General features: G+C 39.4%; 1 protein-coding gene and 2 pseudogenes across 1 annotated transcript in view; all 3 read right to left on the bottom strand.

Moving 5' to 3' along the window:
• Positions 1-491: 491 nt before the first annotated feature.
• On the bottom strand, positions 492-2,168 carry LOC123076300 (zinc finger MYM-type protein 1-like; annotated as a pseudogene).
• Positions 2,169-4,293: 2,125 nt separating this feature from the next.
• LOC123076299 (zinc finger MYM-type protein 1-like) lies at positions 4,294-5,970 on the bottom strand (annotated as a pseudogene).
• A 2,444-nt stretch (positions 5,971-8,414) lies between these two features.
• Positions 8,415-14,682, bottom strand: part of LOC123078909 (uncharacterized) — a 15,252-nt gene continuing 8,984 nt past the window's right edge. Inside the window, exons 15-27 of the mRNA XM_044501559.1 lie at positions 14,418-14,585; positions 14,277-14,339; positions 14,075-14,185; positions 13,903-13,986; positions 13,752-13,799; positions 13,024-13,098; positions 12,337-12,432; positions 11,980-12,060; positions 11,829-11,900; positions 11,435-11,479; positions 10,453-10,536; positions 10,258-10,361; positions 8,415-9,103 (exon numbers count right to left, since the gene is read on the bottom strand). Coding sequence (XP_044357494.1) covers positions 8,983-9,103; positions 10,258-10,361; positions 10,453-10,536; positions 11,435-11,479; positions 11,829-11,900; positions 11,980-12,060; positions 12,337-12,432; positions 13,024-13,098; positions 13,752-13,799; positions 13,903-13,986; positions 14,075-14,185; positions 14,277-14,339; positions 14,418-14,585 — 1,152 coding nt within the window. The 3' untranslated portion in view covers positions 8,415-8,982. The remainder of the gene's footprint in view (positions 9,104-10,257; positions 10,362-10,452; positions 10,537-11,434; positions 11,480-11,828; positions 11,901-11,979; positions 12,061-12,336; positions 12,433-13,023; positions 13,099-13,751; positions 13,800-13,902; positions 13,987-14,074; positions 14,186-14,276; positions 14,340-14,417; positions 14,586-14,682) is intronic.

The following is a 14,682-nucleotide window of genomic DNA, read 5'->3' as shown; positions in this document are numbered from 1 at the left end:
AAATAGCCCTTATCTCATAATCCGGTCGTCAAAATAAGCTCAAACTTTCCCAGATTACTACTGGGAACATGTACTATTTAACTGAATTTTTTCAGATTTTTTGAAAAATATCAATGTTTCAAGAAAAACTTGAATCTGTTTAGAAAAATAGCCCTTATCTCATAATCCAATCATCCAAATATGCTCACACTTTCCCAGATCCATAGATCAAGTACAGTTCACACCCATAAACTAGTAGCATGATTGACAAAGTCTCATACAGTTCACACACCCATAGATCAAGTACTAGAGAAGCAACAAAAAAACACAAAAACAATGATATTGGTGTTGCGTGTTGCTTCTTAGCTGATACTAGTAGTTGCAGAAGACCTCCACACCAAAATCCAAGAGACAAACTACAAGCCATCTGTCAAAATGAGCACAATTGTTAGTGATATAGTAAGGCATCCTCAAGTGACTATCAGCACTAGTAGAAAAACATAGGCATACCTCTAAGAAATCACATTATACTCAGGAGGCAAATGTCCTTTTCGATCTTTCTATTTCTGGAATCGTATCATAATTTGATCATCGGGAATACTTATGAATATCCTTTTCTCACAATAGCAAACCATTAAACCATTAACCAATCATCTGATATCTTATTGCGCAAATCAGTTTTGATGATCTCCATTGCTGAAAATATCCTCTCGACCGATGAAGTTGCCACTGTAAGAATCAATGTCAACTCGATGAGGCGATATACCAATTGGAAAGTTCTATGTTTTGTTGTTTGAACCATCAACCGAGCAAGGGTAGAAACATCTAGACATGCATTAAATTCCTCACTTCTCCTAATATTTGTAAGGAATGTTGGAAGGTCATATCTTAGCAACAACCGTTCAGCTTGTGTAAAATCCTCAGCATAAATTTCAGCAAGCCGTATAAGCTTGTCAATGTTAAACTTTGAGAAGTTGTTTGTCGGATTAAGACAAGACATGCAATCCACTAACTCGGTGTTAGCTTCATTGAATCGATGATTCATCTCAGTGAGAGTTGCATCAATAGCAACATTGAATATGCTAACCTTGAAATAATGATGTCGAGTCACCTTATTCTTGGAACGAACAGATTGCCCCATTGCTCCAACAAGATCATCCATATTTGGCACCTCAATGCCATGTTCCTCACAAAAGTTATTTGCTTGGTCACATAATGACTCATACCCATTGTCCCTCATATTTTGCAAAGCTTCTTTCACATCCAAGATCAAACGAAGGGCTTCAACAACATCTTGATTCTTCCTTTGCAAAGTTTGTGATAGCATATTTGTGATGTTCAACAAGTTTATCAAGAATAGCATGATGAACACAAATTGAAAGCATTCCATTTGTACAATCAAACCTGAAGCTCCACCTTGAGAAGAGTGTTCTCGGGCATCGTCCACCACAATTGCTAGCACATCCACCACTGCATTCCACATTGTGTAGATACGAAGCAAGGTTCTAAGATGTGAGCCCCAACGAGTAGCTCCTGGTCTAGCAAGGTTAGTTTCTTGATGTAAACCAGTTCCAGATGATATCTTACAATTCTCCATCAATTCTATCAAGTTGTCATGATGCTTTCCAAGCAATGTGTCTTTTCTTTTGCAAGATGAACCTACTTGAGTCACTATCAAGGGAAGATAGTTAAAAAAATCAGCAATAACTGGACAACACTGAGCCACTGTGACAACCACCAATTGCAACTGATGAGCAAAACAATGAACAAAGAAAGCATATGGACACTCGTCACGAATTAGCTTTTGCAAACCATTGAATTCTCCTCTCATATTTGAAGCCCCATCATAACCCTGTCCACGAATCCTATTAATAGGCAAGCCATGGTACTTTAACACACCAAGCAATGCTTCTTTAATTCCAGCTGATGTATAATCTGTGATGTGCTTAATAGCAAGAAATCTCTCCTGAAGCTCCCCATGGTCATCCAAAAATCTGCACATTTGAAAAGCTACAAATTAAAAGAAGAGAAACGAACAACAATGACAAATAAAAGACTATGCAAATTCGTATGCATTACCTCAAAATCATTGCCATTTGCTCCTTTATTGAGCAATCTCTGGCCTCATCAACAAGTATCGAAAATTTCTTATCTCCAAGCTCATTCTTGATGACTTTGGTTACCTCCATTGCACAACATGTAGCAAGGTCCTTTTGAATATCTGAACATATCATTAGTGCATTACCTTGCCCCTTATCAAATGCATCTTTCACATCTTTATTCTTGTCCTTGTACCAATCCAAGAACTCCCTGAAATTGCCTTTGTTGATGGAATTGGAGGACTCATCATGTCCACGAAAAGCTTCCCCTTGAGCTATGAGATACCTTGCACAATCCAATGATGCAGTCAAGCGGATTTTATATTTTATTTCAGCCTCTTTATTGTAAACTCGGAGTTTGGTACCCACATTGGCCCTTTGATTGTTGAAATCATCACTCAAGCCCTTAGCGATGTTGTGGTAACTAGATGGACCACCAACATGTTTCTGAAAATTTGCCAAAGCTGTTTTCCAACGTTTGTATCCACCTATTGTAAATACATCATTGCCAAATCTAGTGGCCTGTGATGGATTCTTGAAAAGAAAACAAGGGAAACAAAAGGCAGCCTCCTTTTTCTCACTATATTCCAACCAATCGAACCTATCTAGCCATTGGGGTTGAAAAGATCTCCAAATTTTACCTTCCAATCCCACTTCAAATTTGTGCCCGCTAGCTTTGTTTCTTCCTTTCAACAAATAAGCTCTTCTCACTTCACTTTGAATTTCAGGGACATAATCTTCTATTGGTATTCGATCAGCCGGATCACCAAAAATCTGACTCGGATGGAATTCTAGTATATGATGCCTTGGTGGTTGGTTTGTGCTCTCATTAGTTGGGGGATTGGTACTCTCATTTGTGCGAGGGGTAGTGGTCTCATCGGCTGGGGGATCAATACTCTCATTTGTTGTAGGGGGGATAGTGCTCTCATCGACATCGGTAGAGGGATTAGTGCTCTCATTTGTTGGAGTTGGGTGAATTAAGTTCTCAACTGGGGCTGGTTGAACAACAAGATCAATTGGGGGAGTATTGGGTTCAGGAACAACGGGGGATGCGTTTGAATTGCTTGCAAACCAACTGTGCAAAGTCCTCTTTCTCTTCATTTCTACAAACAAGAATAAAGATGGATACATGGATTAATTTTAGGATGTTAACAACCACCACCAACAGCCACTGTACATCTACTATGAATCAGTAATCAATTGGTAGCTAAACAATTTACTACAGTATATAGTTAGGCAGCTACCTAAGTCTAAAAATCTGAAAAACTGAAATTGAATCAAGTGAATCAACATTCATACTTTCGGAGCAGTGCAGCAGCGGCGGCACCGGCCGGACTACGCCGGAGCCTGGACACGTTGACCAGATGCTGGTCGTCGGCGAGCAAGAGGCCGATCAAGCCCCCAAATCCACGGCATCGCCGTTGCCGCCGGATCAGACGAGGATGCCACCGGGCGTGGTGTTGGGGAGGGGATGAGCAGCCGTTGGGGATGAGCACCGTCGTTCAGCGGCGAATCTAGAAAGAAAATGAAGGGTGGGCTCAAAGTTTACGGCAAGAAAACTAAACGCTACTCTGAAGAAAAAAATATGATCATCTCTAAATCAATTTGTCCAAATAAGCTCAAACTTTCCCAGATTACTACTGGGAACATGTACTATTTAACTGATTTTTCAGATTTTTTGAAAAACTTGAATTTTTGAACAAAAACTTGAATCTGTTTAGCAAAAATAGCCCTTATCTCATAATCCGGTCGTCAAAATAAGCTCAAAGTTTCCCAGATTTCTACTGGGAACATGTACTATTTAACTGAATTTTTTCAGATTTTTTGAAAAATATCAATGTTTCAAGAAAAACTTGAATCTGTTTAGAAAAATAGCCCTTATCTCATAATCCGATCATCCAAATATGCTCACACTTTCCCAGATCCATAGATCAAGTACAGTTCACACCCATAAACTAGTAGCATGATTGACAAAGTCTCATACAGTTCACACACCCATAGATCAAGTACTAGAGAAGCAACAAAAAAACACAAAAACAATGATATTGGTGTTGCGTGTTGCTTCTTAGCTGATACTAGTAGTTGCAGAAGACCTCCACACCAAAATCCAAGAGACAAACTACAAGCCATCTGTCAAAATGAGCACAATTGTTAGTGATATAGTAAGGCATCCTCAAGTGACTATCAGCACTAGTAGAAAAACATAGGCATACCTCTAAGAAATCACATTATACTCAGGAGGCAAATGTCCTTTTCGATCTTTCTATTTCTGGAATCGTATCATAATTTGATCATCGGGAATACTTATGAATATCCTTTTCTCACAATAGCAAACCATTAAACCATTAACCAATCATCTGATATCTTATTGCGCAAATCAGTTTTGATGATCTCCATTGCTGAAAATATCCTCTCGACCGATGAAGTTGCCACTGTAAGAATCAATGTCAACTCGATGAGGCGATATACCAATTGGAAAGTTCTATGTTTTGTTGTTTGAACCATCAACCGAGCAAGGGTAGAAACATCTAGACATGCATTAAATTCCTCACTTCTCCTAATATTTGTAAGGAATGTTGGAAGGTCATATCTTAGCAACAACCGTTCAGCTTGTGTAAAATCCTCAGCATAAATTTCAGCAAGCCGTATAAGCTTGTCAATGTTAAACTTTGAGAAGTTGTTTGTCGGATTAAGACAAGACATGCAATCCACTAACTCGGTGTTAGCTTCATTGAATCGATGATTCATCTCAGTGAGAGTTGCATCAATAGCAACATTGAATATGCTAACCTTGAAATAATGATGTCGAGTCACCTTATTCTTGGAACGAACAGATTGCCCCATTGCTCCAACAAGATCATCCATATTTGGCACCTCAATGCCATGTTCCTCACAAAAGTTATTTGCTTGGTCACATAATGACTCATACCCATTGTCCCTCATATTTTGCAAAGCTTCTTTCACATCCAAGATCAAACGAAGGGCTTCAACAACATCTTGATTCTTCCTTTGCAAAGTTTGTGATAGCATATTTGTGATGTTCAACAAGTTTATCAAGAATAGCATGATGAACACAAATTGAAAGCATTCCATTTGTACAATCAAACCTGAAGCTCCACCTTGAGAAGAGTGTTCTCGGGCATCGTCCACCACAATTGCTAGCACATCCACCACTGCATTCCACATTGTGTAGATACGAAGCAAGGTTCTAAGATGTGAGCCCCAACGAGTAGCTCCTGGTCTAGCAAGGTTAGTTTCTTGATGTAAACCAGTTCCAGATGATATCTTACAATTCTCCATCAATTCTATCAAGTTGTCATGATGCTTTCCAAGCAATGTGTCTTTTCTTTTGCAAGATGAACCTACTTGAGTCACTATCAAGGGAAGATAGTTAAAAAAATCAGCAATAACTGGACAACACTGAGCCACTGTGACAACCACCAATTGCAACTGATGAGCAAAACAATGAACAAAGAAAGCATATGGACACTCGTCACGAATTAGCTTTTGCAAACCATTGAATTCTCCTCTCATATTTGAAGCCCCATCATAACCCTGTCCACGAATCCTATTAATAGGCAAGCCATGGTACTTTAACACACCAAGCAATGCTTCTTTAATTCCAGCTGATGTATAATCTGTGATGTGCTTAATAGCAAGAAATCTCTCCTGAAGCTCCCCATGGTCATCCAAAAATCTGCACATTTGAAAAGCTACAAATTAAAAGAAGAGAAACGAACAACAATGACAAATAAAAGACTATGCAAATTCGTATGCATTACCTCAAAATCATTGCCATTTGCTCCTTTATTGAGCAATCTCTGGCCTCATCAACAAGTATCGAAAATTTCTTATCTCCAAGCTCATTCTTGATGACTTTGGTTACCTCCATTGCACAACATGTAGCAAGGTCCTTTTGAATATCTGAACATATCATTAGTGCATTACCTTGCCCCTTATCAAATGCATCTTTCACATCTTTATTCTTGTCCTTGTACCAATCCAAGAACTCCCTGAAATTGCCTTTGTTGATGGAATTGGAGGACTCATCATGTCCACGAAAAGCTTCCCCTTGAGCTATGAGATACCTTGCACAATCCAATGATGCAGTCAAGCGGATTTTATATTTTATTTCAGCCTCTTTATTGTAAACTCGGAGTTTGGTACCCACATTGGCCCTTTGATTGTTGAAATCATCACTCAAGCCCTTAGCGATGTTGTGGTAACTAGATGGACCACCAACATGTTTCTGAAAATTTGCCAAAGCTGTTTTCCAACGTTTGTATCCACCTATTGTAAATACATCATTGCCAAATCTAGTGGCCTGTGATGGATTCTTGAAAAGAAAACAAGGGAAACAAAAGGCAGCCTCCTTTTTCTCACTATATTCCAACCAATCGAACCTATCTAGCCATTGGGGTTGAAAAGATCTCCAAATTTTACCTTCCAATCCCACTTCAAATTTGTGCCCGCTAGCTTTGTTTCTTCCTTTCAACAAATAAGCTCTTCTCACTTCACTTTGAATTTCAGGGACATAATCTTCTATTGGTATTCGATCAGCCGGATCACCAAAAATCTGACTCGGATGGAATTCTAGTATATGATGCCTTGGTGGTTGGTTTGTGCTCTCATTAGTTGGGGGATTGGTACTCTCATTTGTGCGAGGGGTAGTGGTCTCATCGGCTGGGGGATCAATACTCTCATTTGTTGTAGGGGGGATAGTGCTCTCATCGATATCGGTAGAGGGATTAGTGCTCTCATTTGTTGGAGTTGGGTGAATTAAGTTCTCAACTGGGGCTGGTTGAACAACAACATCAATTGGGGGAGTATTGGGTTCAGGAACAACGGGGGATGCGTTTGAATTGCTTGCAAACCAACTGTGCAAAGTCCTCTTTCTCTTCATTTCTACAAACAAGAATAAAGATGGATACATGGATTAATTTTAGGATGTTAACAACCACCACCAACAGCCACTGTACATCTACTATGAATCAGTAATCAATTGGTAGCTAAACAATTTACTACAGTATATAGTTAGGCAGCTACCTAAGTCCAAATCTGAAAAATTGAAATTGAATCAAGTGAATCAACCTTCATACTTTCACAGCAGAGCAGCAGCGGCGGCACCGGCCGGACTACGCCGGAGCCTAGACACGTTGACCAGATGCTGGTCGTCGGCGAGCAAGAGGCCGACCAAGCCCCCAAATCCACCGCCTCGCCGTTGCCGCCGGATCAGACGAGGATGCCACCGGGCGCGGTGTTGGGGAGGGGATGAGCAGCCGTTGGGGATCAGCACCGTCGTTCAGCGGCGAATCTAGAAAGAAAATGAAGGGTGGGCTCAAAGTTTACGCCAAGAAAACTAAACGCTACTCTGAAGAAAAAATATGATCATCTCCAAATCAATTTGTCCAAATAAGCTCAAACTTTCCCAGATTACTACGTATCACACAGAGTGGGATGACCAACACGTACGTAAGTTTAGCAGGACAAACTCCAATGAAGGCTCAAGTACTAGTCCTTTCTGGTCGACCCTTAGGAAGTTACGCGCGCCAACAAAAATTAAAATTTACTATTGGAAATCTTTACATGGTGCTTACCTTCTGTGGAGTCTTGGCCAACCGTCATAAAATCAACCTCTCGATGTCTTCTGTGCACAACTGATTGTGAGAGGATACGCCATGCTTTCTTCTTATGCCCGAGGGTGTGTGAGATCTTGTGTATCCTAGACCTTTGAGGTATGGTGAATGACTTGTGCATGCAGGAGAGGGATGGAGGATCTGTGGTCGTGTGGTATACTTGGTGGGAGCGACGAAGCATCACACTCACACATGGAGAAAATATTGATGAACCCACACGTTCGCTGCAGGCCATTTCCACTCTAGCAAAGAACTTTTCAAGATTAAGGAAGAAAGGGAGCAATCGGGCACTAAGACACAGGGTTCATAAAACAGAATGTGGATGCAACTTTTGATCCGGGAAAAGGCTCAGGACCCAGGTGGCGACTTCCTAGCACCAGCCTTTCATGATATTTCTTTTGTTGAGGACTCGAGAGACGGCCTCATCTTGGAAAATGATATGGGCTGCAACAACTCGACAATTAAAGCGGACTGCATGGAGGTCATAGAAGTGATGAAGAATGGTGGCAATTCTTCATGTCACATCTTAATTCAGTTAGTTTTCAGTATGGCCCTAGGTAGGCCAATATGGTGACGGGAATTTCGGTGGATGTACTAGCAAATTTTGTACTACAACTATTTCCACATAAAATATAAACCACCATGATTGCATTCCCTCAACAACAACAAAAGAACACGTTCACTCTGACAAAAGCCTTGATTAAATATGACAGAGTAAATATTCTTGCTAACTAAATCAATTAATTTAATATACAATATTACAACACACAGACAAACTGTTAGGACTGCAGCAATGGTTAGCGTCAGTCAGTCAATTGCGGGCTCCTTGCAAAAAGAATGCTGCTGCAAGTAACCCAGTGTCCTCATTGGAGTAAGACATGCCGATCAAATAGTATCGCTTGGCCATTTGTAAATCACTAGCTCTGCCGTTTGGTCGCCACATAAGCCTCAGCCTGCAAGTGGTACTACTTTTTACCACAAGGATACAGCTACTATACAACTTGGGAGTGACCGGTGTTCGGAGAAGCAATAGCTCCAGCACAAACACAATAGACCACCCTCTAATCAACCACATTTGATCCAGACCACCCTTTAATCAGTAACCACGATAGATTGTTGAGTTGCTGAGAGGCATTAACTGCAAACGCATCAAAGGGCACCGCCGTCCTCATTTGTGTCATTCCACGCCCATATATCTCTGAATGTCCACCTGTGATGAACAAGGCATTATTGCACCTGATCGGTGCTACGACTTCCATCATCAGATTTCACATTATGTTTGCACCAGGAAGAGAGGAAGTCGCGTCTGCTGTTTGTAATGCAGCGGGCGCAAATGGCATTGGTGCCTGCTGTGGTTCGTTAACGAAGCCCAAAATATTCAAAGTATGTCTGCCATGTAGAAATCATCAAACAAGACACGTTAGAAATTACAGAAACTGAATGTCCACGTATATTTTGGGAGTTTTGGGAAACATCATCTATTTTGACAATATTCTGACATGAGCCTAATGCAACTGAGGGGCATAAAACTCTTAAGCAACTTAGACAGAACCAACATGGCACACTCCAAAGAAAGGTGATTACTCTTTCTTGGTTTAGAACTCCACAATAGGACGATGGATGTAAAAACTATACAGGTCACTGCAACTGTACTATTGAGCAATAAAGGTCTCTCCACTGCCACACTGACAAAGGGGTAGTTCGAGATTCGGGAGTAGTGTAGGGGCAAGAAATTGCTGGAGAGATGACCATGAGACAGGCATGAAAGAAACAATGAAACCCATGATTGCGAGTTGAGTAGATGGCTTAATGGCTACAAAGAGGGTTGTGTTCAGATCTAAATCAGGTGCTTCGGAAGGATGGAGGCTGAGGGAGGCCAGGGCAACCAACATTAGATGGAAGAGATTCTATGCCCCCCTGGTCTCCCCCTCTCGCCATCTGCTTTGGCAATGCATCTTTAATACACCTTTGCAAGACATCCTAGCATCCGCCCGGTCTCCTGCAACGTCATACATGACACAGCGAGAAACCATATGCTAGCAAGCTTCGGCAGACCCACTGCAACCACAGCCAAGCGCCTTATCGAATCGGGACACCTAGGCAACGCGCTGTTAACTTGGTGCTTGAGCCACATAAAAACTCCATAGCATAACAAATTAACAATAATACATCACAAACTCCAAAAAGAATAGCCAGGAGATTTACTTGAGGAGGCCCAGAATATAACTCAACTTTACCAAGGCTACAAATTCCACACAAAGCACCATTGAAGTACCGAGCCCAAGCAGTGCCACAGCAATATAAGTAAAACCAGACCAGGCTCATTAGCTACACTATTTAGAAGCCCTAAGTAACTATTAGCAGCAACCCAAATGTTTGCCAGTGCAGCAATTTAATACAACAGTGATAAGTTGTTACATAATAGCTACTACTTTTAGAAAATCAGCCTTTAATGCACCTAAATGCAAGATTAGTTATTTTGTGCCCAAGCTAACAAGAGTTCCACAGCATTCGAGTGAGCTGTTAAGGTCAACAGGAAGTACCTGGGCAACTTGTTGTGCAAGTTCTGCCGATTAACAAAGGAAGAAAGATGTGGTCGAAGATTCGGGTACTTATTCAATGCAACTTCAAGCTGTGGTGGAGGTAACTACATGTAGCATCGTGATGTCATATCAGTAAAAATACAAGAACATATATCCAGGAATATATTCAGTAACACAATAAAGAAATACTAATACCTGTAATAAAACATCGAAAGAGCGTGGTTGAGTCTGGTATGCCAATTTTAAGAACCCAACCCACAGCTTTGGCATTTTCCAGATCTGCAGCAAGAGAGAAAAAACTCAAGCTTAAGAAATATAACTAAAAGGTTAAAAACTGATTAACAAACTTTCATCTCACAATTTCTTAGCAAAATAAACAAGATAAACATTCAAATTGTTTAACATGAGCATGTTCTAGAGATCATTAATCTGTTGAATACAACAAAATTGCTGTACATCAGTCACAGATGGTTATCTTTTGTAACATCTAAACAGACTCTAAAGCGCAACTTTGACCACTAGTTACTATTGTGATATGTTTTGTAAGGGAAGGCACACTTTTCAACCCGCGAGTCACAATCATGATCCCCAAAAACGTCTTGGTTGAAACCTTGAACTATCAAAATCATGGAATTAAAGGTGCTGGCGGTTTTAAAGTTCCAGTTTGAAAATTAGACTCATGTAAGAGTTGAGGGCTGCAATTTGCACCTTTCTGTTTATTGAGGGCTGCAATTTGCACTTTTCTGTTAATGATAAAAATTGTGAAAGGATTTTTCGAGACAAACCTACATATATCATTTCCATGTTTCAGTGTTGTCACACGTCCGAAAATGTTTTTTTTTGTTGCTATACAGAATATTGAACCAAGAAAAGGCCAAATAAAACCTTAGGTTAGAACACCCGGCTAGCTTGTTCATACTCCCTCCATCCCAAAATAAGTGACTCAACTTTGTACTAACTTTGTACTATCTGACTATTGAAGCAAATAAAACCTAAAGTTAGTACAAAGTTGAGTCACTTATTTTGGGATGGAGCAAGTACAAGATAATCATATTCTGTTACAATTAACTATCTGACTATTGAAGCAAATAATCATGATTCAACAGGGGTCCCATATGGTCAATCAATGAACAGGCAAGTAGAGTCAAACACAGTGAAACTCAAGAAATTCACAAACCTGCTTATTGACAAGCCTGGAAAGTATCCCCATGACAAAATCAACCTGATGAAATAAAGCATGATCAAATCACTGAAAAACAATATTATCCAAACTTCGATATTGTCTTGACCTAAAGAAGTCCATTACAAAGATGGAAAGTGTACTGGCAAGAAAGAATTGTTTCTATTCTGTGGCATAAAATTATAATCAAATCATTGCACGCAACATAAGGGAAAAGTAAGCTGCAAATATATATACACTAACTAAGCAAGTACGCGGTTTATACTAAAGACTGCAAAGATTTAGAAGTCACGATATAAAGTGGTATAGGCAAGTAAAAGTTCTAATTTCTACCAGTTAGAATCAGGTATTATTCACTGCACCTAAATAAATTATCAAAGCATCAACATACCAAAGCTGGGAAAGCATCGAGTGCTTGAATAACTGTTCTCATAAAAAGAAGAGGAATCGGTACATTGTCGACCTGCATGACAGGGTGAACAACTAAGCAAAAGGAATATACATGAAAGTATTGCACATGATAACAGTGGTAATGTAAGTACCAATTTATTTAGTGCCTTTTCTAGAACTTGCTGAGTAAATACCGTGCGCTGCTCAAAGCAAGCAGTACAAGCATCTATGACCTGAAAATATGTTCATTTCCATCAGTGATCGATTAAACTGCAGGACAACAAATAAACTAACATCACACGTCACAAATGCATGTGTATGTGTTTGAATACAAAATCTAGGCATTCACATGTGTCCGATATAACTCGAGAATTGAATTGATTATGGAAAGTCAGAAAATGAACAAGGTATTCAAAAAGCTTCGTCTATCTGTACATGCTGAGAATATGCTCAAGAGATGTTGAATATAACAAGGCAGCATTAAAAGAAACAATAGGAAACAAAATTACCTTCTTTAGAGGAACTTTGTCCTTTTCTGGATTAATATCATGAATTGCAATCAGAACTTCAGAAGGGGTTAACGCTGGCCCAGTATGAGCAGATCCCTGTCGAAAGCAGAGCTAGTCAACTCAAAGGTTGAGAAAACAACACATATCTCACTAAAATCGTTTAAAAGGGTGCCCCTTTAATAACAAATCACATACATGGGCTGTTCCATTGTAAATAAAAATACAAAATCATACAAAACAACAGAAAGGTTGCATTAGCTAAAAAGAAACTGTTTCGCAGAAGCTATCACAGAAACATATAGCAAATTCAACAAAATCAATAACATGCTCCCAGAATGAATAGGACATATATGCTGACGAAGATCAGCACTGTGTATAATGCACTAATCTATTCAAACATTGACTTTATATAACTTGTGCATTTTTATTTGCTTGCTTTGTGCTTTTTCTTGCTTGTGGGTAAAGTAACTTAAAATTTTATGAAATAAAGAGGCAAGAATGTATGCAGGCATTTCATATGACAAATTTTAATTACCGTGATTCCAAGATCAATTGTGACTGGTGGCAGCTATGTTGGTCTCAACATATTCCAATAGAGGTACTCTATCAAACCAACTTTTATGAAATGCCATCATATATAAATGCAATACCCACTAATGGAGTTGCTAATAAGCAAGATAAAACAACCTGCAATATCCGAGCAAGTGCGTCTTGGAACCTGTCAGGTGAGAGATCAACTAGTCTCGGAAATATAGGCAGCACCTGAGACCACAAAGAAACAAGACAATAAATAAATATGCTAAATCCATGATCATGAACCATAAAGTGTGAAAAATGATACAAAAAAACATGTGGATAATAAACTATACTCATAAAAAAAGGACCACCCTACATGGCATCCTCTGAGAATTTTTCAAATGACTTTATAACATGCATTTATTACCAGCTGCAAAATAATGTTTCATTCTCGAAACACATGTAACTCCAAAAAAATCACACTTTTTAAAGATATTCCAAGTATTAAAATAAAATAGACTAAGTGGTCAAAGTTGGCCTGAATTATGAGTCTGCGTGAAGTTCAAAAACTGCATACATATGAACCATTGTGACCTCAGAGAACAATCATTGCATCTTTTTTTTCAAAAATTACTGTTATGCCTGGAGTGTGCTTGTGTCTGCTGATTTTAGATTATGAAATCCTTACACTATTAGCCTCTAAATACCCAAATTCCGTCTTGTTAATTATATAACGTGTCCCAATCAAGTTGCTGCTTTGCCGATGCAATGATTGGTCCAGATTGTGCAGAGCGCACAAGCTCTTACAAACATTAGCATGTCAGTGACAGCATTTCTGCTTCTGAGCTATAGTAAAGATGTAGACATCATAATACATATAAAAAAACAGAAACCAATACCTCTTCCTTCGGAAATGAGGATAGCAATGGAATGAGAATAGACGCATCCTGCAGAGAAAAATACAAAATTCAGCAGATGTGCTGCTCGAATAAAAGGGCACAAACCATCATTTTGGAGGCAGTATGCAATGTAAGCAAAAGGTATACAAACCTTCAGCTTGGTCTCATATAGATGTTTAACAGCCACGACCAGGTTGGCTGAAGGATTTGATTCTTCTGTCAGTGTTTGCAGTATCTTTGAGAATAGAATGAAGCAAAACACATAATCAACTTCAATGTTTCACAATAATGTACAAAGAGAAGTCAGAGATAAATTGTAATACCATAGTAACAAGTTCCTCACTGCCTTCAGGTGGACTATGAATAATGTCCAGCATCTCAGGACATGAGGATCCCAGATTTCTTACAAGAGTAGGTATATGCCAATGGATACACTGCACAATTTTGTACCAAAATGTGCGGCAAGTAATTCAGTAGTCAATTTTTACACACTTTAAACTTCACAACACAAGTTAAAAGTAAAACCTGCTTAACAACTTTTGGAGACCCTCCGTAAACATTGAACAGCTGTCGAAGAAGAGTAGGTCTCTGGAACAAGGCAAAAATATTTTAGTACCTCTCCAGACAAAATATACAAGAGACAAAATGGTATGCTCATGAGGATACCTTTGTGCAAAGTGCAAAAAATAATGAAGTGTGGCGTTTGGCCTCGGATACCGATATTGCTGATTGTTTAGGTGAAATCAGAGAGGTCTTAGTAGATCCACTTGCAGAAGGTCCAGCATCCGAAATCTGGGAACCACTAACTGAAGCTTCCTGGTTGCTTACTTCAACCTGTTGCATAAAAATCATATAGTTCTCAAACATTCAGCCGAATTACAGTACATAGAGCATATAAAACATTGTATCACTCTCTGGAGAAGATGAAGGG

Source organism: Triticum aestivum, chromosome 3D (genome assembly GCF_018294505.1).
Source record: "Triticum aestivum cultivar Chinese Spring chromosome 3D, IWGSC CS RefSeq v2.1, whole genome shotgun sequence".
Classification (NCBI taxonomy): Eukaryota; Viridiplantae; Streptophyta; class Magnoliopsida; order Poales; family Poaceae; genus Triticum; species Triticum aestivum.
The sequence above is the reverse complement of the archived record's forward strand: the minus strand, read 5'-3'. Positions and strand labels throughout refer to the sequence as shown.